This window comes from Diabrotica virgifera, chromosome 1, assembly GCF_917563875.1.
Source record: "Diabrotica virgifera virgifera chromosome 1, PGI_DIABVI_V3a".
Taxonomy (NCBI): Eukaryota; Metazoa; Arthropoda; class Insecta; order Coleoptera; family Chrysomelidae; genus Diabrotica; species Diabrotica virgifera.
Window position 1 is genome coordinate 264,177,724 of NC_065443.1, and position 23,917 is coordinate 264,201,640.

General features: G+C 33.1%; 1 protein-coding gene across 2 annotated transcripts in view; it reads right to left on the bottom strand.

Annotated features, from left to right (window-relative positions):
* Nucleotides 1-23,917, bottom strand: part of LOC114344785 (uncharacterized) — an 834,291-nt gene that overhangs the window by 160,604 nt on the left and 649,770 nt on the right. For both annotated transcript variants that reach the window (XM_028295620.2, XM_028295626.2), the window contains exons 10-11: nt 8,899-9,135; nt 848-1,049 (exon numbers count right to left, since the gene is read on the bottom strand). In XM_028295620.2, the coding sequence (XP_028151421.2) occupies nt 848-1,049; nt 8,899-9,135 (439 nt within the window). The remainder of the gene's footprint in view (nt 1-847; nt 1,050-8,898; nt 9,136-23,917) is intronic.

Here is a 23,917-nt window from a genome sequence, read left to right on the forward strand (position 1 = left end):
CATTCAACAGTTTTTTGAAGGCTGTTTTATTCTATTCTAATGCCCATTGAAAACGTTGTAGGCGGACACACTGTGATAATGATGATCGTCTCAGTACTTTCTTTCTTTCACGCCATTCACCTCCTGACAATATGCAAGACTATTATTAATCGTGATTCGCTTTTCTCCACGTATTAGTTCACACTAATAATGTTTTGGTCGCGTAATGTAAACACGTGCATTTCGAAGATCCTAAAGAAAAAATCTAACGGGCTAAGTTCCTGAGAACAAGCAGGCCACTCTATGATTGCTCCACGTACTCTCCATCGATTTGGAAAAGGCGAATTCAAAAAATCTCTAAGCGGTCAATTATATTGGGGAGGCACTAAATCTTGTTAAAGCCAAAAATTTGTGTAACTGGCCAGTCTGTTGAAGTGCAGGAATAATTTGGTTGATTAGTAAATTTTAATACTGTCAATCAAGTTTTCTTTTATGAAAAATGGAACTATTGGATAATTCTCTTCCAAACATTCAACTTTTTTGGATGTATGTGCTTCACAAATCCAATGAGGATTGTCATATGACCAAACCTACAGTTATGGCAAAAATGTGCCTCATCAGAAAAGAGTAAATTAGCTGTCGTCGGTATAAATGTCCATCAGTCGCTCGCGAAACACTAATCGTCTGTGAAAATCATCATCTAACAATTCTTGATCCAATTGTATCTAATATAGATAATATTTTTTTAAGTTTCATTATTTTTCTTGCAGAAGTTATAGATAGTTTAATTCCATATTAATTGTTGTGTAATAAAGAATACGGACAATAATAACAAAACCCTAGAAAAAATAAAAATGCAAACGCTTACCTGGAGTGATGAAGGGGTAGCAAGCATGGGGTTCAAGATGATGGTGACATTGTAGAGAGTCTTGTTCTAAACTGGTGAGATTCGGAGGATATTCTTCCTCCGGTGATCTCTCGGAACCATAACCTTGGTCGCAAATTGTTTGCGTGTCGGAGAACTTCCAGTGAAGAGGAGCGCTATCGCCAATGGGAGGGATCCTATCAACCTGAAAAGAAAAGTATTTGATGTAAAATAGCTTTACCCATGTTCATCTTTTATTATACACGTATATACATTTTTCTCTTTGAGCATACACGCAAAATTGGTTAGGGTGGTAAGAAAGACTGAATATCAAACGAAATCATGTAGTGTGGAGAGGATTCTCATCGGATCAATTTGAAGTGAACAGAGGTCTTAGACAAGGAAATCCGATATCCACGGTGCATTTGGTATTGGGAGCAATAATCAGAAATATCCAAGTTAAAATGACCGGAACTATATTTAAAAATGAACATCAATGTCTGGCCTTCGCTGATGATCTTACAGTTCTAACAAAAACAATAAGAAAGGAATTGATAAATGTGTTCAAAAGATTACAAAAGCAGGCAAAATATTTTGACCTAATTACTGACCAGGAAAATTCAAAGTACATGATACTCGGAAATAAAGAGCAAAAAGAAGACTGACAGTTTACTTTTAAACCAAATGAATCAGGGCAATATAATTGCGAGAGAGTAGTCTATTTTACGGATCGGGGGTTATTATAGAAGAGAAATATCAGGAAGAAGGGGAACTGAATGTCAGATTGGCAAAGGAAAATAAAAAGATGGGAAGACTAAAAACGCTAATAAAATCCAAATATATATCGAGAAAGACAAACTTAAGGATACTTAAAACGATAATAAGGACCACAATGACGCATGGTATCGAAGTATGGATAACTAAAAAAGCGAATACTGAGAAATGGGAAAGATGGGAAAATTCTCAGAGCTATCTATGGAGGCAAAAACCCGGTGAAATGGAAAGAAAGATTATGCCAAAGATGATCCTAAAACGGGGTCCAATCACCAAAAGAAGGAAAGGCCGACCCAGACGAAAATGGTTTGATAGCATAATGGAAAGTCTCAGAATCTCAGAAAACAGGCAATTATGGTTGGAAAGAAAGAGCAACAAACAGGGATGAATGGAGAAGAATAGTAAGTCAATTCAGTAGGCAAGGATCATGATTGGACAAGAAGCCACTCCACTTGAAACAAGTTTGTAATATATAGGTATTATATTTTATAATATAAATGTATTTAACCCTTATCCGGGCAAGGTGGGTCCAACGGGCCCAAAACGCCAATTATTTTATCATAAACTGATAAAAAAAATTTTATTGAATTTTATGCACCACTGAATTTGTTTAGAAGTATGTTTCCTTCAACATAGTCATGAGCTATTCAAAATATATATTATCATTTTTAAAATTATTGCGTCGAAAGAATTTTGTCACGTAAATGAGCAACACGGGCCCGTCGGAACCTATTTGTATTTATACCTAAAGTCTAAATCTTTGTTATAGAAGTTGATCTGGCAGTCAGGTAATGTTTTTGTGGATTATCTAAACGACTTTTATAATTCCGGAAATTCAATATTAAAGTCTAAACGTGTAACAAACAATGTAAACCTCTTGGATGTGAACATCAAAGAGATGCTTACAATAGGTATTACATCTATTCTAAATGAATTTTAAAACTGATAATCGTTGTTGGAATGCAATAGTATTTTTAGGTAGGTACCTATACATATTTTTAAATAAATAATGCATCTGCTATCAGTCGTTTGATGTCGATGTTAGTGTCGACAACTAAGCTCCTAAAATTATATTGAATTACAGTGAAATGTTCCGAATACCATTGTCAGCTGCAGGACTGCAAGATATTGCTAATAATTTATGAGATTCCGATGATGAGGAATCTCCTGAAGTAGGTGGCATTGAAAGTGACTCTGAAATTGAAGGCCACCTTTCGGAAGCAAGTGAATAGGATGATCAGCAAGTAGTATTGCGTGATAATGAAGAAGAATGTGTAGCTACAAGTTCCAAGATTTCAGAATGTGTAATTTTTACGAGGGAAAAAATACTTTTTACTAGAGTAACTAAGGATAGAATTAACTGGAAGAGTCAACCACAACCGACAGGACGTATTCGATCCTGCGACATAATAAAAAGCAAAGTGCAAAAAGTGCAAAATGGCCTGGTAGATTTGCAAAAGTTTTTATTTGTTAATTAATTAAGTCTTTATTTGGGTCCAATTATTTTGTGCAAATCCTTCAGGTAGATCGCACCCTCGAGGTAGACCGCATACTATAGTAGCACCTTTTTTAATCTAGACAATTTAAATCCAACTTTAATAAAAAATCAAAAAATAATAATAGAAATATATGGCTAAATATGAATAGTACATTTAGTCTGGGCTGATTATCGGAGAATAGGCCATTTTTGGGAAAAGCTATTTACCAGCAATTTTATTGCTGGAATCGAATCTTATGATTTTATATATTAATAATATAGGTATGCAAAGTCCGCACGCAGATAGTGTGCTACTTTTTTTTATAAACAAAATGGCGCCCGAAAATCATGTTTTTTTAAATTTTTGCTCTATAACTTCAAAGATTTTAACTTTACACCAAAAACACTCAAATAAAAATTACCGAAATTAAATTCTGCATAGAGACGTGTTTTTTCCGATTTACTTCTATGAAAATTCCACACCTGTAATTTTGAACCAATCAAAATACGTTATTTTGACAGATCACCATGACAACGGAGGTATTTTATCGGAAATTTTTTGCTCGTGGGGTACCCAACAGCGAATTATAGTGTAAATTTTTTGACGTTTACAATAACAGAACATTTTTGACAGACTGGTTTTTATTTGTTTACATAATTTAGTTTTGATTCATTTTCTATCACTTGTAGTTACTCAAAACTTATGTAAAATTGAAGAATATACTATTTTCTATCTTGAAATGGTATTCCCATACAACTACAATGAGTAGAAATTACGAATTTGAAAGCCTAAATAATTGCTGATAAAGCTATGGCGCGCTATTAATCTGTTCATGCAGCTTTGGATTTTCAAATGCAAATTTGGTGTGGAATTTTCTTACCGAATACCAAGCGAAGTCAAATTAATATCCGGAAATTTTTTTTTGATCATGAATATTTTTAGAAAATTTCCCTCGTCTGCGACTCGGGAAATTTTCAAAATATTCATGATCTCAAAAAAATTTCCGGAAATAATTTGACCTCTAGTGGTATTACTAGTGAAAACTTTCCCTGGAAAAAGCGGGTTTTTCCAACAAAATCTCTAAATTTCCAACTGAACGTTTAGATAAGTAATTGTTAATCAATAATTAAATAACTTGGTAATATAAAATCCCTTTTCGTTTAGATTATAATTCCAGAAGCCGATTGAAATTGAATGAACAGTTTAGCAACAATTGAATTGTTAATTAAAAATTTACGGTCGCTATAACAACAATAATTATGATGCGTAAGAATAACTATGACTTTTTCATAAAAAGACACTATACCTATCTAATGTACTTTACAGAATTGAAATTGGACTATTTAAGCGGCCTCAGGAATATTTTAAAATAAAAAAAAAATTTTTGGCTTATAAACAAATAGAATATCACGGGAAATATTCAACTAAATTAAATTGTGAAAATGTTATTCGAAAAACAGTGGCAGGACGCTTCTTTTACAATAAAAAAAGTTTAATTATGATAAGTAGTTCCTGAGATACAACCGGTCAAAGTTGACCGGAATTTACGGCAAAGATATAAACAATAGGATCATAATTTTCAAACCATCACCGTTTTATTTTTTTCCTCTTTCTCCACACCAATATTCATACCCTTAAAATACTCGTGGCATATATTATTATAATAAAAACTATCGATAATACATGTGAAAATTGCCAAAAATAGCAAAATTCCAATCAAAAATTAGGTTGGAGAAAATGTAACCCTCAAAGTTCAAAATCGGTATACGTTAAAAAAATGCATTTTCTCGGCTTCCCATGGAGCAATTTCCTTCATTATTTTTTTGTTACCAAGTAACTCGAGTAAAGCCATCGAACTAACGCATTATTAAAGGTCAAACTTGCTTTTGTTTTGTTATAATAAATTAATTTATTTATTATAACACAAAATTTTAATTTGTTTAAATAAAAATTGTTTAAATAATTATACAGCTTTCAAATGAGAATATTTATGTTTTTAACTTTAAAAGGTACACGTAGTAAGTTTATCTAAAAAAAAGCCTACATCTGGAAAAAAATATGTAATTTTCTGTTCTTATAAATAAATTAATGTATTATAACAAAACAAAAGCAAGTTTGACATTTAATAATGCGTTAGTTCGATGGCTCCACTCGAGTTATTAAGGAACAAAAAAAGAATGAAGGAAATTGCTCCATGGGAAGCCGAGAAAATGCATTTTTTTAACGTATACCGATTTTGAACTTTGAGGGTTACATTTTCTCCAACTTAATTTTTGATTGGAATTTTGCCATTTTTGGCAATTTTCACACGTATTATCGATAGTTTTCACAATTTAATTTAGTTTAATATTTCCCGAGATATTCTATTTGTTTATAAGCCAAAATATTGTTTATAAATTTAAAATATTCCTGATACCGCTTAAATAGTCCAATTTCAATTCTGTAAAGTACATTAGATAGGTATAGTGTCATTTTATGAAAAAATAGTAGCTATTCTTATGCATCACAATTATTGTCGTTATTATAGCGACCGTAAATTTTTAATTAACATTTTAATTGTTGCTAAACTGTTCATTCAATTTCCATCAGCTTCTGGAATTATAATCTATACAAAAAGCGCTTTTATATTACCAAGTTATTTAATTATTGATTAACAATTACTTATCTAAAATTTTAGTTGAAAATTAAAGATTTTGTTGGAAAAACCCGCTTTTTCCGGGAAAAGTTTTCGTCAAAGTGAATCGGGAAAAACACGTCTCTATGCAGAATTTAATTGCGGTGAATTTTTATTTGGCTGTTTTTGGTTTAAAGTTAAAATCTTTGGAGTTATAGAGCAAAAATTGAAAAAAACACGATTTTCGGGCGCCATTTTGTTTATAAAAGAAGTAGCACACTATCTGCGAACTTTGCATACCTATATTATTAATACATACAATAATAACATTCGATTCCAGCAATAAAATTGCTGGTAAATAACTTTTCCTTGTATTTTGCTAATTAGCCCAGAGTAATTCAAGAACAGTGGTGGGCCCAACGAACCCGAGTTGCCCGGTTACGTAAGTAAAATGTGTTGCCCGGATAAGGGTTAATTGTTACAAATTGAAAAGTCTCAGATGCAGAATTCACCATTATAATAAAATTAAAATGGTAAATAGTTATTTAAATCTGAAACTTTTCTTGTTGAAAGTTCTTTCTAGTACATCCTTAATCTGCGAGTTTTACAATTTATAAGACCGCAGACGACGAATATAGAAGACAAAAAGGACTCCACTATATGCAATCACATTCCGTTTTCATTCGTCTAGGAAAAGGACAGCAAGAAACTTCCTAGTACTCAAATCTGAGTAAAGATAAAAAATTAAAAGATGGTTTTGCTTGTTTCCGATTCAGAGGGATGCACAATCGCTGGACAGCTGTTTCGACCATTGCATGCTTCCTCAACAGCGGTAGCCTGCACACCTCTAAATCGAAAAACAGCTCCATCTATTTAAGGGGAATTTCAAAGGTCATTGAAATTCCCATTGGGACGCGATCCAGCAACATCTCTTATAGACCAGGGCGCATCTGTAAAAATATTAGTACATTTGGACGTTGAGAGGTGACTCAAATTTTTTTGCAGAAATTGCTTGAAAATAAATCAAATAATAATATTTGAGTTATCCTCCCTCTCAAAAAGGTCCGGAACATTGTTTAAATAATCAAAATGTCAAAAAATTAAGGAGAAAAATTTGATTTTTTTCTTGGTTTTTTGATTATAATTTTAAAAGTATTCATTTCCGAGAAAAGTTGTACTGACATAAAAGTTGCATAATTAAATTTACTACAATATAGAATTGGTTCAAAATTTAAAAAATAGTTACCCTTGTTGCAAAATAGCAATAATTGCGAAAAAAACCATACAAAAACAAGTATTCGCATTTTACGTTTTTCAACCATTTATGCTACACTTTGGACCTTCATATTTGACCCAGAAAAACCTTATGACATAATAAAATAACACTGTAAATTTTATTAAGATCGGTTAAATAGATTTTGCAAAATAAATTTTGCAATCCAGCTTTCGTAAAAAATATTCATTTTTTCAAAATGTTACAGGACTGAAAATAAAGCAGATAGCAAGTTGAAAATTTTTTTGCATATAGAAGTGTACTGTACCTTTCATTCGCCATTTTTCAAAATTAAAATCGATTAACACCACGGTGTCAGGAATTTTTTTAAGTAAACAATAATTATTGGTGCTACGCGCAGGACAGCGGATAGTTTGCTCTGATTGGGCATTGCAATGACCTTTGATAATGATTAATACATTTTAATTTTTATTACATTTCGATATAAATAAATAAATTTGTTTATTGCAAAATAAAAACACATACTCTATCCTTTGAAATAACACTTTTATTAGCAAAAACTTTATTTGTTCATATATTTTAACTTAAATAATAAAAGTTTATTATTTTTAAACATATGCAATTGTTTAAACAATATTTCACAAACAATAATAAAATTAGTTTGATTTTTGTGGAATTAAAATATTAAAATACAACAAAATATAGAGTAAGAAAATAATATATTAGATAAAGATTGGAAGAAATTTTGGTGGAAATCAACTTGTGTGAATCGAACACCGCTGTCCTGCGCGTAGCACCAAAAATTATTGTTTATTTCAAAAATTTTCTGACGCCGTGGTAATTAATCGATTTTAATTTTGAAAATTGCATATGAAAGGTACAGTACCGTTCTATAAGCAAAAAAAAATTTAACTTGCTATCTACTTTATTTTCAGTCCTGTAACATTTTGAAAAAATGAATTTTTTTTGCGAAAGCTGGATTGCAAAATTTATTTTGCAAAATCTATTAAATCGATCTTAAAGAAATTTAAAGTATTGTTTTACTGTATCATAAAGTTTTTCTGGGTGAAATATGAAGGTCCTAAGTGAAATGGTTGAAAAACGTAAAATGCGAATACTTGTTTTTGTATGTTTTTTTTCGCAATTATTGCAATTTTCAAACTAGGCTGACTATTTTTTTAAATTTTAACCAATTTTATATTGTAGGAAATTTAAATACGCAACTTTTATGTCAGTACAACTTTTCTCGGAAATGAATACTTTTAAAATTATAATCAAAAAACGAAGAAAAAAATCGAATTTTTCCTTCAATTTTTGACATTTTGATTATTTAAACAATGTTCCGGACCTTTTTGAGAGGGAGAATAACTCAAATAATATTATTTGATTTATTTTCAAGCAATTTCTGCAAAAAAATTTGAGTCACCTCTCAACATCCATCTCAAAACAGATCCGCCCTGGACTATTAAACAAATTGAAAAGTCTGATGCATAATTCACCATTATAATAAAATTAAAATGGTAAATAGTTATTTAAATCTGAAACTTTTCTTGTTGAAAGTTCTTTCTGGTACATCCTTAATCTGCGAGTTTTACAATTTATAAGACCGCATACGACGAATATAGAAAACAAAAAGGACTCCACTATATGCAATCGCATTATATGCAAGAAATGTCGCTGGATCGCGTCCCAATGGGAATTTCAATGATCTTTGAAATTTCTCTTAAATAGATGGTCGAGCTCTTTTTCGATTTAGAGGTGTGCACGCTAGCGCTGTTGAGGAAGCCTGCAATGATGGAAACAGCTGTCCCGCGATTGTGCATCCCTCTGAATCGAAAACAAGCAAAACCATCTTTTACGTATTTAATTGTATTTCAGCCTTATTGCTCAGCTTTATAAATAAATAAATTTTTCTCGTACATTACACAATTTACATAACAAAATCTGAAATTACCTCGTCCAGATGATGTTTCCCGTCATGGTTGTTGTTACAGGCCCCATTCTTATCTCTATCGTCCAGATAACTAGGCAGACTGCTGCATATCTTCCCCTCGGGATGTCTACCCTTGCCACCGCTACCCGCGCCGCCACCGCCGTTACATATGCTGCCACTGGACTGCGAGCGCCGCCCCAACCCTTTGGCCGAGTGGCGGCTGACGTTAGCTCCCATCTTCACGTCATCATCCACCTCCTGCAACAAAATACCGAATTAGAATTTACTAGTCCAGGGAAATAATACTTGTGTCAGGACTTTGAATAATCCAAGTGTCTGACAACTTTTTTAGTTATTATAGACCCATGGAAAGAAAACCTATCTATTTCCTGCCAAGAGTTCGGAGCCGTTTTTAATTATTAACAATTAAGTATAAAAAACCGATTTTTCTATTTTTCGCACAACACTAAAAAGCTAAATAGTTGACAAAAAAATATAAAATTCGATTTTTTAGAACACTGAAAAAGCTTCAACATTTTTAAAAGTGAAAAAATCATCAATCAATGTGTTGCTTTGCAAACTGTAAAATAGGGCAAAATCGTTATTTGTTAATAAACTATTAGTAAAATTAAACTACGACTTTGGAATTTCACCCAAAGTTGGGTATTGGTGTAGGTACTTGACAAACTCTCAAAATTAGAGACCGATCCATCAATAATTAGTTTAAAAGTTCATTATTCATTATTTAAATATAATACAGTCGAACCCGCTTATTGGAATAGCCTTCGTACCAAGCAAAAGTATTCTTATAACCGGGATATTCTAATAACCGATCATTGGTGGCTAGTAGACACGTTCCGGGACCTCAAATTTCCATTCCTTAAAGCGGGATATTCCTTTAACAGGTATTCTAATAAGCGGGTTCGACTGTAGTCCGTTCTTTAACGGTAAAATATTGCAAAACCTCTAAATTTTAAAGAACCGCTTGGATTGACATGAAATTTGGCATACACATAGCTAACAAGTCAAAGAAAAAAAGTGATATTGTGCCGATATGTGCTTTTGCCCTGGGGGTGGTTTTCACCCCCTCTTGGGGGTGAAAAAATATTCGTCCAAAGAAAGTCAGGAAATGGATAAACTGGCTAATTTTAAGTAACTTTTGTTCTATAGAGATTTTTCACTAAGTCAATACTTTTCGAGTTATTTGGCAGTGAATATGTTCATTTTTTCAACAAAATAACCACGCTTTTAGACGGTTTCTCGCAAATAACTCAAATAGTATGTATTTTGTCGAAAAAAAAATCTTAGCAAAAATATAGCCTTTAAAAAATTTAAAAAATGGTGTATATATCACGTCTCTACATTTAGTAGAAGCAGAGTTATAGCTAATGAAAAATAGGTTCATGTTCGTCAAATTCCAAATGAAATATTTTAACGTGAAATAACCAAAAACGAAGCACATTTCGAGGAAAACTTATTAAAACTTATTTAAAGTGTTTAAAAAAAGCTTCATTTTTGTTTTATAAAAAAAAATTCTAGCATCAAAATTAAACAAGTTACGCTCAAAATAAAGTTAGTCCCTTTTGGTTTTGGTAAAAAAATTGAGAAAATCACCCCCTAATTAGTATCTTAAATGAAATTAATCGTTACGACTTCACAAGTTTCTTGACTCGTGTATATATTGTTTATATGATCTGTAAGTTTCATCGGTTAAAAGTCCTTATTATTGAAAGGGCTGTAGTTAAAAGGGGTTGAACGAGTCACTGATCACGAATGTATGCAAATTTAGAAGCACCAAATCTTAATCAATTTTTGTCTAACAGAAAAACAAAAGAATACATGATATTCAGAAAAGCAAATCTGGCTTTTTTTGTTTTTCGAGATTTTTGGTATCTCCAACAATTTTTAAGTTATTTTGAAAAAAAGCATATTTTTCAAAATTTAATATTTTAAAAATTTTACTTTGAAACCAAATTTTTTCAAAAATAAGCACTTTGAATCGACCAAACTTACAGATCATATAAACACAACATAAGTAAAATAATTTGTGAAGTGGTAACGATTAATTTAATTTAAGTTGCTAATTAGGGGGTGGTCTTCCCGATTTTTTTTGCAAAAACAACAGGGACCAACTTTATTTTGAGCGTAACTTGCTTAAATTTAATGCTAGAAACTTTTTGTAACGACAGAAATAAAGCTTTTTTTAAACACTTTAAAAAAGATATAATAGGTTTTCCCCAAAAAGTGCTTATTTTTTGGATATTTCACGTCAAAATATTCTATTTTAAATTTGGTGAATATTAATCTATTTTTCATTGGCTATAACTCTGGTTCTACGAGATCCAGAGACCTAACGCGTACACCATTTTTTTTTACTTTTTTATAGGCTATATTTTTGTTAAGAACGTTTTTTTCGAAAAAGTACTTACTTTATGAGTTATTTGCGAAAAACCGTCTAAAATTGTGGTTATTTTGTTCAAGAATGAACATATTCACTTTCAAATAACTCAAAAAGTGTTCACTTGGCGAAAAAGCTCTATAGAACAAAAGTTACTTAAAATTAGTCAGTTTACCCATTTCCTGACTTAGTTTGGACATATATTTTTTCACCCCCAACAGGGGGTGAAAGTCACCCCCAGGGCAAAAGCACACATTGGCACAATATCACTTTTTTTCTTTGACATGTAAGCTATATGTACCTATGTCAAATTTCATGTCAATCCAAGCGGTTCTTTAAAATTTAGAGCAAAAACCGTGAAATAATGGACTATAAAATACAAATTCCATTTCTTCAGTTGCAATGCGAAGGCAAAACCGTTTTATTTTTCACTTAGAACAGGGAGCGCAGTCCAGCACTCTGAATCGACGATTTTCGACTGGAGTCATCATCGGAGAGACGTAGGCCTGCTGCTCCCTGTTCTAAGTGAAAAATAAGGCGGATTTGCCTTCGCATTGCAACTGAATAAAAATCGAATTTTTATTTTATTTTTATATTGGTCTTTACTCCTTTAAGTAACTCGGTCCATTTTCCGTTGGAATTTACCAGCTGAATAGACGGGGTGGTGAATTGTATCGGGTTTTTGAATTCCCTCTTGTCTTCTTCGCTTCAGCATCCATCTGGCTTGCAAATTTTAGAAGCCATGGATGTGTTACCAAGGAAATGGACCAATAAGTTTTCAATTTAATAATCTTTTAGTAATATTTTTAATATTTTTCAATATTAATAATGTTGCTATTAGGATTGAAAACTTTACCTTTCAGTTGCCAGATGACGCTAGTCACCTACTCCATAAACGTCAGTTGCAATGCGGGGATAAGATTTCATGGTTTGGTCACTTCGAGCAGAGAGCAGCAGGCCTACGCCTCTCCGATGATGACTCCAATAAGAGTCGAAAATCGTCGATTCAGAATGCTGGACTGCGCTCCCTGTTCTAAGTGAAAAATAAGACGGTTTTGCCTTCGCATTGCAACTGAATAAAAATGGAATTTTTATTTTATTTTTATATTGGTCTTTACCTCTTTGAGTAACTAGGTCCATTTTCCGTTGGAATTTAGCAGCTGAACAGACGGGGTCGTGAATTGTAAGTTTTTGAATTCCCTCTTGTCTTTGAAACGGACCAATAAGTTTCAATTTAAATTTTTTTAGTAATATTTTTAATATTTTTCAATATAATTAATGCTGCTATTAGGATTGACAACTTTACCTTTTATTCATTATTTGTTTATCCAAGAGACTTTTTTGTAATAACATAAGACAAAATAAATGAAGATTGAGCAATTCCGCGGGTGTCAAATTAAAGTAGAAGACTTGTACTGTCAACAATATTAGAAAAAGACAAAAAATTATTCATTATCGTCGAAAATGTCAATGCAAAATTATTGACATTTTAGTCATAATCTTTTTACATATTCGAAAAGCTGATAAATTTTCCACAAATTTGAAAGAAATAGATAACTATTCTGGGTCGATTAGACAAAAAGTAGGAATTATTTTTTAATTCCCACTAATTTGTATACAATAATTAAATAAAGTAAATAGTTTCATTTAAAGATAAAGATTTCAAAGTTTTATTAGTAGAAGATTAATGAGATTTGAATCAAAAATTAAAATTTTTTGACAAAAATATATATTTAACCATTTAATTAAACCAATTATATTTTTTGTTAATTAATATCTATTATTAAAACATTGCATATTTGTAATATACGCAAAAAGTACATACGAATCCAAAACAAGATCAAAATATATCAACATCAATTTAGAACCCGAGATAAAGAAATTTACAGTATTTTGAAGATCATTAACATTTTGTGAACGCTTGAATTTTTAGTTCCCCTTTAACATGGTCCAACTAATTTTCATTTCAGCCTCATTTTTAGCAGTCACAGACAATGCTGTCTAAGTTTAATTTTATCCCTACTCTTTACCTAATTCTTCTAGACTAACTTTGTTTGACAGTAATTTTCCAAAATGATTTTTGATTATAAAAATGATATTATTGTAACCTTTTTTGATACATATTGATAATTTAACTCAAAAGATTTCATGTGATATGACCTCATTATTTTCTGACTAATGTTATTGCAAGGAAAAGGTCTCTGAGAAAAACAAATAGAATAAATTTTATACTAATTGTAGTATAGTATAGTTGATCCAAAAGATGGCATAACCCAGACATCCAAAGTGAAAGTTATCCTTCAACACCAAATTATTCTATATGGTCCACACAATGTCCAGAAAAAAGTCACACCATTTTGAGCGTCGGGTTTGGGGGGGAGAGGGGGGAGAAATCGGTAAATTCGTAGTTTTTAAAGTTTTTCGCCAATATTTCTAAAACTATGCGGTTTAGCATGAACAACCTTCTATACAAAATTGCTCTACATTAAATTTGAAATAAAAAATACCCTATGCATCATCTTTTCAAAATGAACGGTTCCAAAGTTACGGAGGTAATATATTATAACTGGTCCAAAAAAAGGCCTAACCCAAACATCCAAAGTAAAAGTTTTCCTCCAACACCAAAATGTTCTATAAGGTCCACATATTGTTCAGTAAAAAGTCACACCATTTTGAGCGTCTGGTTTGGGGGGGAGATGGGGGAGAAGTCGGTAAATTAGTAGGTTTTTTACGTTTTTCGTCAATATGTCTAAAACTATGCTTTAGCTTAAACAATATTATATACAAGAATATTCTATGTGAAATTTAAAACAAAAAATGTTCTATACATAATCGTTATAAAATCAACGGTACCAGAGTTACGGAGGGTGAAAAGTCGAGGTTTTCGATACTTTTTATATTTTTTGGGCAATATTTATGATATAACTATACCAAAAACCCAGACATCCAAAGTGAAAGTTATTCTTTAACACCAAATTGTTCTATATGGTCCACATAATGTTCAGAAAAAAGTCACACCATTTTGAGCATCGGGTTTGGGGGGGGGGAGAGGGGGGAGAAATCGGTAAATATAAAAAGTATCGAAAACCTCCACTTTTCACCCTCCATAACTCTGTAACCGTTGATTTTATAACAATTATGTATACAACCTTTTTTGTTTTAAATTTTATATAGAATATTTTTCTATAGAACATTTCTTACGCTAAAGCACATTTTTAGAAATATTGACAAAAAACGTAAAAAAACTACTAATTTACCGACTTCTCCCCATCTCCCCCCCTCCAAGCCGGACGCTCAAAATGGTGTGACTTTTTACTGAACAATATGTGGACCATATAGAACAATTTGGAGTTGAGGGAAAACTTTTACTTTGGATGTCTGGGTTAGGCCTTTTTTTGGACCAATTATAATATACTACCTCCGTAACTTTGGAACCGTTCATTTTAGAAGGGTTATGCATAGGGCCTTTTTTATTTCAAATTTAATGTAGAACAATTTTGTGTAGAAGGTTGTTTATGCTAAACCGCTTAGTTTTAGAAATATTGACGAAAAACGTAAAAAACTACGAATTTGCAGATTTCTCCCCCCTCTCTCCCCCAAACCCGACGGTCAAAATGGTGTGACTTTTTTCTGAACATTATGTGGACCATATAGAACAATTTGGTGTTGGAGGATAACTTTCACTTTGGATGTCTGGGTTTGGGTCTAACTATACCATACTATTGATGGATTTTTCCGAAATTTTGAGAGTTTGTTAATGTTAAGTACATCAATACCCAACTTTGGATGAAACACTAAAGTTCTAGGTTACTTTTAGTAATAGTTATAAGCAAATAATGATTTTCACTTATTTTTAAGTTTGCGAAGCAACAAATTGATTTTTTAACTATCAAAAAGCTCATACTACGGGATACGAATATAGGTCAAACTGTACCCATCTGCTTGCCGGATGAAACATTGTTTTTCTACGAGCGTGCAAAAATGTCTACTTTCGCGCACGCATTTTAGTTTAGAAAGTTTCACTTTTCCGCACGCGTGTTACTTTTCCGCACGCGTGTTACTTTTCCGCACGCGGTTTTTACTTTTCCGCACGCGTGTTAATTTAGATATGTTAATATGGCCTTAAAGTAATTATAATACATGCAATAAAATATATCATATTTTGTTCCTGTTTTAATGAAATTAACGCGACAATTCGATGAAATGAAATTATTTTGACATAATATTCGAAAGTCAAATCGGTAGACAATAACAGTCGTTTTGAATAATCGTCATGGAAACCAAGATCGTCGTCATGCTAACTAATTATATTGAAAGTTTGGTTTTGACAACTTTGTCAAAGAATTAATTTGTATATGTATTTTCATATTAATTAAATTAATTGATTAAGATTTGGTAATTTTTTAAAGACTCTTAGAAAAAATATTGTTCCTAACTCTTGCAGAAAGTCTCTTTTCCGCACTCGACTGCTTGCCGAACTCCCGTTTCGCGTCGTCCGGCAAACTGCAGTCGCGTGCGGAAAAGAATGACTTTCTGCACTTGTTAGGAAAATAACTATTTTATTAAATTTCATACATAGACAAATATTTCTAGCATGGGTTGCCTATCAAAATCGTGTCATAGCTATCCTTTAGGGGGGCCGTAAGGGTTGAAATCAATATTTCAAGGACATATTTTTAAAGTATGGTAGAATTATTTTATTTTTCAAGGAAAACTATTGAAAAACAAGCCAACGCAAACGGTGGCAAATTTTTAAAGACACCTCAAAAAACAATGAATTTTGAGGTGGACGTCAGAACTCATCATTGGATCATGGTAAACAAAAAATTCAATAAGATGTTATTAGCTTATGAGTTTTTCGAGGTAACGCTGTCGAGATATTTTTTGTTTTATGCTTATTTCTTATTTAACAATAATAAATATGTTTATTTTCACCCTTTTTGCACAAAAAATTGGTTGTTTTGACTTCTTTTTGATTTCTGAGTGATATCAAAAAGTCAAAAGTCGATAAAACTAATAAAACTCGAGAGCCTTACCTCGAAAAACTCATAAGCTAATAAAATATTTTTAAATTTTTTGTTTACCATGAGCTAATGATGAGTTCTGGTGTCCACCGCAAAATTCATTATATTTTGAGGTGTCTTCAAAAATTTGCCACCGTTGGCTTATGTTTCAATATTTCTCTTTGAACTTTTTCTTGAATATTCTATCAATTGTACTGAATATGCCTTTTTAATTCAAAAATAAAACAATTCAACCATACTTTCAAAAAAAAAATGTGCTTTAAATATTGATTTCAACGCCTACTAGTCCATTCTTTCACGGTTTTTGCTCTAAATTTTAAAGAACCGCTTGGATTGATATGGAATTTTACATACGTATAGCTTACATGTCAAAGACAAAAAGTGATATTGTGCTGATATGTGCTTTTGCCCTGGGGGTGACTTTCACCCCCTCATGGGGGTGAAAAATATATGTCCAAAATAAGTCCGGAAATGGGTAAACTGACTAATTTTAAGTAACTTTTGTTCTATAGAGCTTTTTCGCCAAGTCAACACTTTTCGAGTTATTTGCGAGTGAATATGTTCATTTTTCAACAAAATAAGCACATTTTTAGACGGTTTTTCGCAAATAACTCAAAAAGTAAGTATTTTGTCCAAAAAAATGTTCTTAGCAAAAATATAGCCTAAAAAAAGTAAAAAAAAAATGGTGTACATGTTAGGTTTCTAGATCTCGTAGAACCAGAGTTATAGCCAATGAAAAATAGATTCATATTCACCAAATTTCAAATAGAATATTTCGACGTGAAATATCCAAAAAACTAAGCACTTTTTGGGAAAAACCCATTATAACTTTTTTAAAATGTTTAAAAAATGCTTTATTTCTGTTTTTACAAAAAGTTTCTAGCATTAAATTTAAGCAAGTTACGCTCAAAATAAAGTTGGTCCCATTTGTTTTTGAAAAAAAAAAAATCGGAAAAACCACCCCCTAATTAGCAACTTAAATGAAATTAATCGTTAGCGCTCCACAAATTATTTTACTTACGTTGCGTTTATCTGATCTGTAAATTTCATCGAATTAAAGTGCTTCTTTTTGAAAAAATTTGGTTTCAAAGTAAAATTTTTAAAAATTTAAATTTTGAAAAATATGTTTTATTTCAAAATAACTTAAAAATTGTTAGAGATACCAAAAATCTCGAAAAACAAAAAAAGTCAGATTTGCTTTTCTGAATATCATGTATTTTTTTGTTTTTATGTTAGACAAAAATTGATTAAGATTTGGTGTTTCTAAATTTGCATACATTCGTGATCAGTGACTCGTTCAACCCCTGCTAACTACAGCCCTTTCAATAATAAGGACTTTGAACCGATGAAACTTACAGATCATATAAACAATATATACACGAGTCAAGAAACTTGTGAAGTCGTAACGATTAAGTTCATTTAAGATACTAATTAGGGGGTGATTTTCTCGATTTTTTTACCAAAACCAAAAGGGACTAACTTTATTTTGAGCGTAACTTGTTTAATTTTGATGCTAGAATTTTTTTTTATAAAACAAAAATGAAGCTTTATTAAACACTTTAAATAAGTTGTAATAAGTTTTCCCCGAAATATGCTTCATTTTTGGTTATTTCACGTTAAAGTATTCCATTTGGAGTTTGACGAATATGAACCTATTTTTCATTAGCTATAACTCTGCTTCAGGCTTCAGGTTATATTTTTGCCTCTAATATTTTTTCGACAAAATACTTACTATTTCAGTTATTTGCGAAAAACCGTCTAAACGCGTGGTTATTTTGTTGAAAAAATGAACATATTCACTGCCAAATAACTCGAAAAGTATTTACTTAGTGAAAAAACTCTATAGAACAAAAGTTACTTAAAATTAGCCAGTTTTTCCATTTCCTGACTTTCTTTGGACGAATATTTTTTCACCCCCAAGAGAGGGTGAAAACCACCCCCAAGGCAATAGCACATATCGGCACAATATCACTTTTTTTCTTTGACTTGTTAGCTATGTGTATGCCAAATTTCATGTCAATCCAAGCGGTTCTTTAAAATTTAGAGGTTTTGCAATATTTTACCGTTAAAGAACGGACTATACGGCTCTCCCTTAAGGATGGCTATGACACGATTGTGATAGGCAACCCATGCCAGAAATATTTGTCTATATATCAAATTTAATAAAAACAATGTTTCATCCGGCAAGCCTCCTATATTCGGATTTTAGACTATCAATTTTAAAGATTTTTCACTGTTCAAAAAAAATTTCGTAATTTTGTGTCAACTATTTAGCCTTTTAAAGGGATCAATTGAAAAAATCGCTTTTTTTGCACTAAATTGTTAATAATTAAAAAACTCTTGGCAGAAAACAGGTAGGTTTTTTTTCTATAGGTCTACAATAACTAAAAACGTTGTCCCGAAGAGGATCTTATATTTTGCTTATTTCACTGGAGTATACAGGTGACGGGAGGGTGGAGAGAACACGTTTAATGGAACGTGAAATGATGGGAGTACGAGTATGTGAAGGTGATAAATATAATTCGATAGGGTGGAAAAGAGGAGAATGTTGAGGGTTATTCAGTTTTCTGAATATAATCACACGATGTACATGTAAAACGGACGTCCTCAAATTTTGCTTATGTTAAGAAAATCGTTATTGAATTTTGCAGGGATCATCGCCTTTGATTGAAGGCAAGTAGGATGATATAAAAATATTCTTCCAAAAACTAGCATATAGTAGTAAAGAATTACAGTTTTTCCGTATTTAATGAATTATCAATTTTTATATTTTGCAAAATACTGATAAAAAAGGAAACAAAGAGGCGGAATAGGTGTTGAATGAAGTGAAAACACCTTGAACAACACTTACAGTAAAAACCGTACGCAAAAATATATATCTAAATAAAATTTAGAATCCTGCAATGAGTCATGCTGCAAGGAAAAATATTTGAAAAGCGAGGTACAGGAAGAACAAGAATAAAATTTAGGAAGATATACTGATATATCAAAGCAATATCAAAAAGTACAAGCAACATCCTCCTCCTCTATCTGTTATCCTTCGTAAGGATGTAGTGGCGTCATGTAAGTCGTTTTACTATTTCTATCCAATCCTCTCTCTCCTGTGCGTGTTGTTTTGCTTCGGAGAACGAGTAACCAGTCACGTCCCTTATTTGGTCCGACCATCGTAATGGAGATCTTCCTCTGGATCTTCTGCCCTCTACGTTGCCTTCAACTATCGTTCGTTCCATGCCTTCCCTTCTTCTAGTTATATGTCCAAAATATCTCAGTATATTTTGGTTGATAGTTGTGCTGAGTCTAGTTTTTATGTTAAGTTCGGCTAATATTGAATTATTTGTGCGATGTGCGGTCCATGGTATGCGCAACATTCTCCGGTAGACCCACATTTCAAATGCCATTATACGTTTTGCATCTGCGCTTTTTTGATGGTCCAAGTCTCTGAAGCGTCGGTGGCGATAGGAAATATTAACGCTCCAACAAGGCGTAATTTTGTGTTTTTTGTAATGTCAGTATTCTTTCATATTTTTGTGAGTTTGGCTGTTGCCGATCTGGCCATTATGATGCGCCTACGGATCTCGTCTTCGCATCCTCCACTGTTAGTAATAACGGAGCCTAAGTAATTAAATTGTCTGACCACTTCGTAACCTGCTAAGTCTCTTATCTCCGGTTGGTTGTTTCTGCTTCTATCGATGATAATTACTTTGGTTTTCTCTATATTTATTTTCAAACCATATTCTCTACTCACCGTTCCTAGCCTATTCATAATTTCTTCCAGTTCTTCTGGTGAAGACGCCAATATATGGCGTCATGTCATCAGCATAACGCAGGTTTTTTATTTTTCTTCCATCCTATCGTTGCTCCACCTTGCCATTCCTCAAAAACTTGAAGCATAATGTGTTCACTATATATATTGAATAGCATGGGGGATATTATACATCCCTGCCGCACTCCAGATTTTAATTTTAAGTTTTTCGAAACCACATTATTAACTCTTACATTAGCGGTGTTATTTACATAAAGTGCTTGTAATAGATAGATTAGATGTTCTGGCGTACCCATTTCTCTAAGTATATGCCACATTTTATCCCATTTTACGTTATCGAAGGCCTTGGAGTAGTCAACAAAGCACAAATATGTTTCTATGTTAAACTCTCGAGATTTTTCGATAATTTGACGAATATTAAGAATGTGTTCTCTTGTTCCCCTACCTGGGACGAATCCGCATTGTTCTTGTGGAATTTGCGGTAAGAGAATGGATTTTAATCTTTCATTGATTATTGTTAGAAGTACTTTGCTCGCGTGAGATATCAACGCTACTGTACGGTAATTACTGCAATCTGTCGGAGAACCTTTTTTGTATATGGGGATAAACGTGAGTTTAACCCAGTCATTTGGCCACTTTCCGGTATTCCAGATCTCATTGCAAATTCTAAGCATTACTTCCGTCCCTAATTCTCCCATTTCTTTGAGTATTTCAGCTGTTATTCCATCCTCTCCTTGTGCTTTTCTACATTTTAGCTTTTTTATTGCCGACTCAAATTCAGATTTCAATATTTGAGGTTCTTTTTCATAACTTCTTTTCTCATTATTATGTTCTAGGTCTTTGTTAGAGAATAGTATTTCACAATATTGTTTCCAAACCTCTGCGATACCGTCTGGGTATGTTATGGTATTTTCACTATTATCTTTGATGATCTGTGTCTGTGATTTGAATTCTCTCGCTAGATATGTGACTTTGGAGAAAAGTTCTCTAGATTCTTGGCGGTCAGCATGTTCCTCTAGTTGTTCACATATGCTTTTTATATAATTAATTTTTGTCCCTTCTGCACAAGTGTTTTATAGTTATATTTATGGTGCTTATCTCTATTTCTTTTTGTATTGAATTTGACGTGCCATTTCTAAGTTTTCGTCTTTCTTCTACAAGGTTGAGAGTTTCTTCAGTCATCCAATGTTATTTCCTATCTATTTTTTCTTTGGGATTTGTGTTTTTGATGGCTTCGGTGATCAACTTCTTTGTGTATTCCCACGTTTTCTCAGGGTCTCCGGTAGTAACTGGTAGGTCAGCTTTTGCTAGTGCTTCTCTAAACTTTTCCGGGTGTTTTGGAACCAATTTTTGTCTTTTTTTTGCAATTGTTTTACTGTGCAACTTAATGCGAAATTTTGCTTGTAGCATTTTATGGTCCGAACCACAGTCTGCAGCTGGTTTTGTCTTCATATTGGTTACAGAGCTCCTCCATCGTTTAGTGATAAGAATATAATCTATTTGGTTCTTGTATCGTCCTCCAGGCGAAGACCATGTTGATAATCTTCGCGGATGATGTTTAAACATTGTTTACTATACTGAGATCCATATCGATGGCAAATTGAAGGAGCCGTTCACCTCTGTCATTTCGCTCGCCTAAGCCATGCTCACCTATCGTTCCTTTTAAATGTTCGTCTACTTTCGTTTTTCCTATTTTTGCGTTCCAATCTCCTATTATCATCATTGGTTCTTTCTTAGGTATATTAGAGATGTTTCATTTATCAGATGGTATGTTTCTTCTACTATATCTTCTGTAGCTTTGGATGTTGGCATATACATATACCTGTATAGCATTTTGACTGGTTTAGCGTTTAGGGTTATTTTTATTATACGATCATTTACTGGAAGGTATTCATGTACATATTTTTCCCAACGTTTTTGAATTAATATTACTACGCCTTTTTGTCCTGATTTGTTAGCTCCTGACATGAAAACTTTATAGTGAGTGGCTTCCCAATGTCCTTGGCCTTCCCAGTGTGTCTCAGATATCCCGCAGATATCTATCTTCTCCTTGATCAGTTCATTTTCTAGTATATACAATTTACCTGGCTCTAGCAGCCCCCTAACATTCCATGTTACGATGAGGTGTTTTTTACGTAATGCTAAGTTTGATCTTCCAGTATCCCATTTCGCAGATATTGCCTGGTCGTCCACAATCATCTGCCCGTCGCCCATTTCACACCAATCGACCCGGAATCGATACGGCGCCGGTTGCTAGCCGGATTGCAAAGCACAGAATTTCCTTGCCTAGTCGTCATTTCATAACGCTCTCTGGGAAGATAATCAGGTGGTTTCCCGTTGCCTGCCTGATCGCAGTATCACAGCCGGTTGAACTACGATGTAGTTGCCGCCTGTGAGTATTTTACACCAGACCTGTATGAATCACACAGCCCCAGTGCAATAATGACGTAGCTGCTGCCCTATGTCATGCCCTCAGTTGATCCGCGGGTACTTATTCGGTTTAACCTTATTCGTACCTGACCTGCATATCTACAGGAACGTTCTCTATCAGCCATTGGGACGCGCCGTGTCGGGGTTGAGGACATCCCCCTCCCAGTCCGTTTTCTGTGAAGTACTGAAGAGCCCCTACTCAATTCAAAGCTCCCCCCCCCACGCAAGCTAGGACCGGCACGGACCAGCAACATATCGAAAATGAAATACTACTCTTGCTCTTCTTCTTTTACTTTTGTGTAGACATGACTCTGTCTGATTTTCAATGTACCCAATGACTCCAGTAATTTGTCGTTCCGTCATGTTCCTGGTCTTCTCACTTTTTTTATTTAATAAAACTCTAACAGGAATCTTATGATTATTGCTCTCTGGTCAATCAATGATCAATAAGCAAGTTAGTTCTAACTACAAAATATTACAAAAAACATATCTAAGGTCATATTCAGCAATAATCCTTAGGCTCTAATACATAATAGTACTATTAGCTAACGTGTACACGATAGCCGCACTTTGCTCTGCTTTTTCACTTAACGCACTTATTTAACTTAGCACTAACTCAAACGGCTTCGTTCTCTTAAGTCTTCTTATCTGGTTGGCGTTGTGTAGGAGATTGATGGCTTCGACATTCACATGGTTGGAGAGTCTTTGTTCATGACTCTCGGCAAGCTTACTTATTGTCTGACTAACCGTATCCATCTGGAGGTCTCGATGAAGATCACAATTTCTGAAGTACCATGGAGCGTTGACGATGTTCCTTAACACTTTATTCTGGTATCGTTGTATGATTTGGATGTTACTTTCTTCTGTACAGCCCCATAGCTGTATTCCATATGTCCATGTTGGTTTAAGGACTTGCTTATACAATAACAATCTGTTATAAGTAGACAGAGTGGATTTTGCCCCATTAACCAGTACATCTTTTTGGACTTAATTTCTAATTCTTCCTTTTTTTTTATATGCGCTTTCCAACGTATGGGCCATTCCACAAACATATGCCTGTTTTGGATTACTTCGACAACGAATATTTTACTGTGCAACATAAGAAGTACGAAAGTAAATGGCGCTAATAATTATTCCAATAAACAACAATGTAATTTGCGATTTACTTTCGTTCTTCTTATTTTGCACAGTAAAATATTCGTTGTCGAAGTAATCCAAAACAGGCGTATGTTCGTGGAATATGGTATAGCTTTGAATCTAATGTCATACCCAAATATTTTGCCGTATTTGCATACGGTATTTGGTTTCTATTTATACTGACTGGGATATGTTGTTCTCTTTTGTTAGTAAAATTGACATGAACAGATTTTGTTTCATTCAATTTGATACGCCATCGCCTGGTCCAGATGTTAATTTGTTCAACAG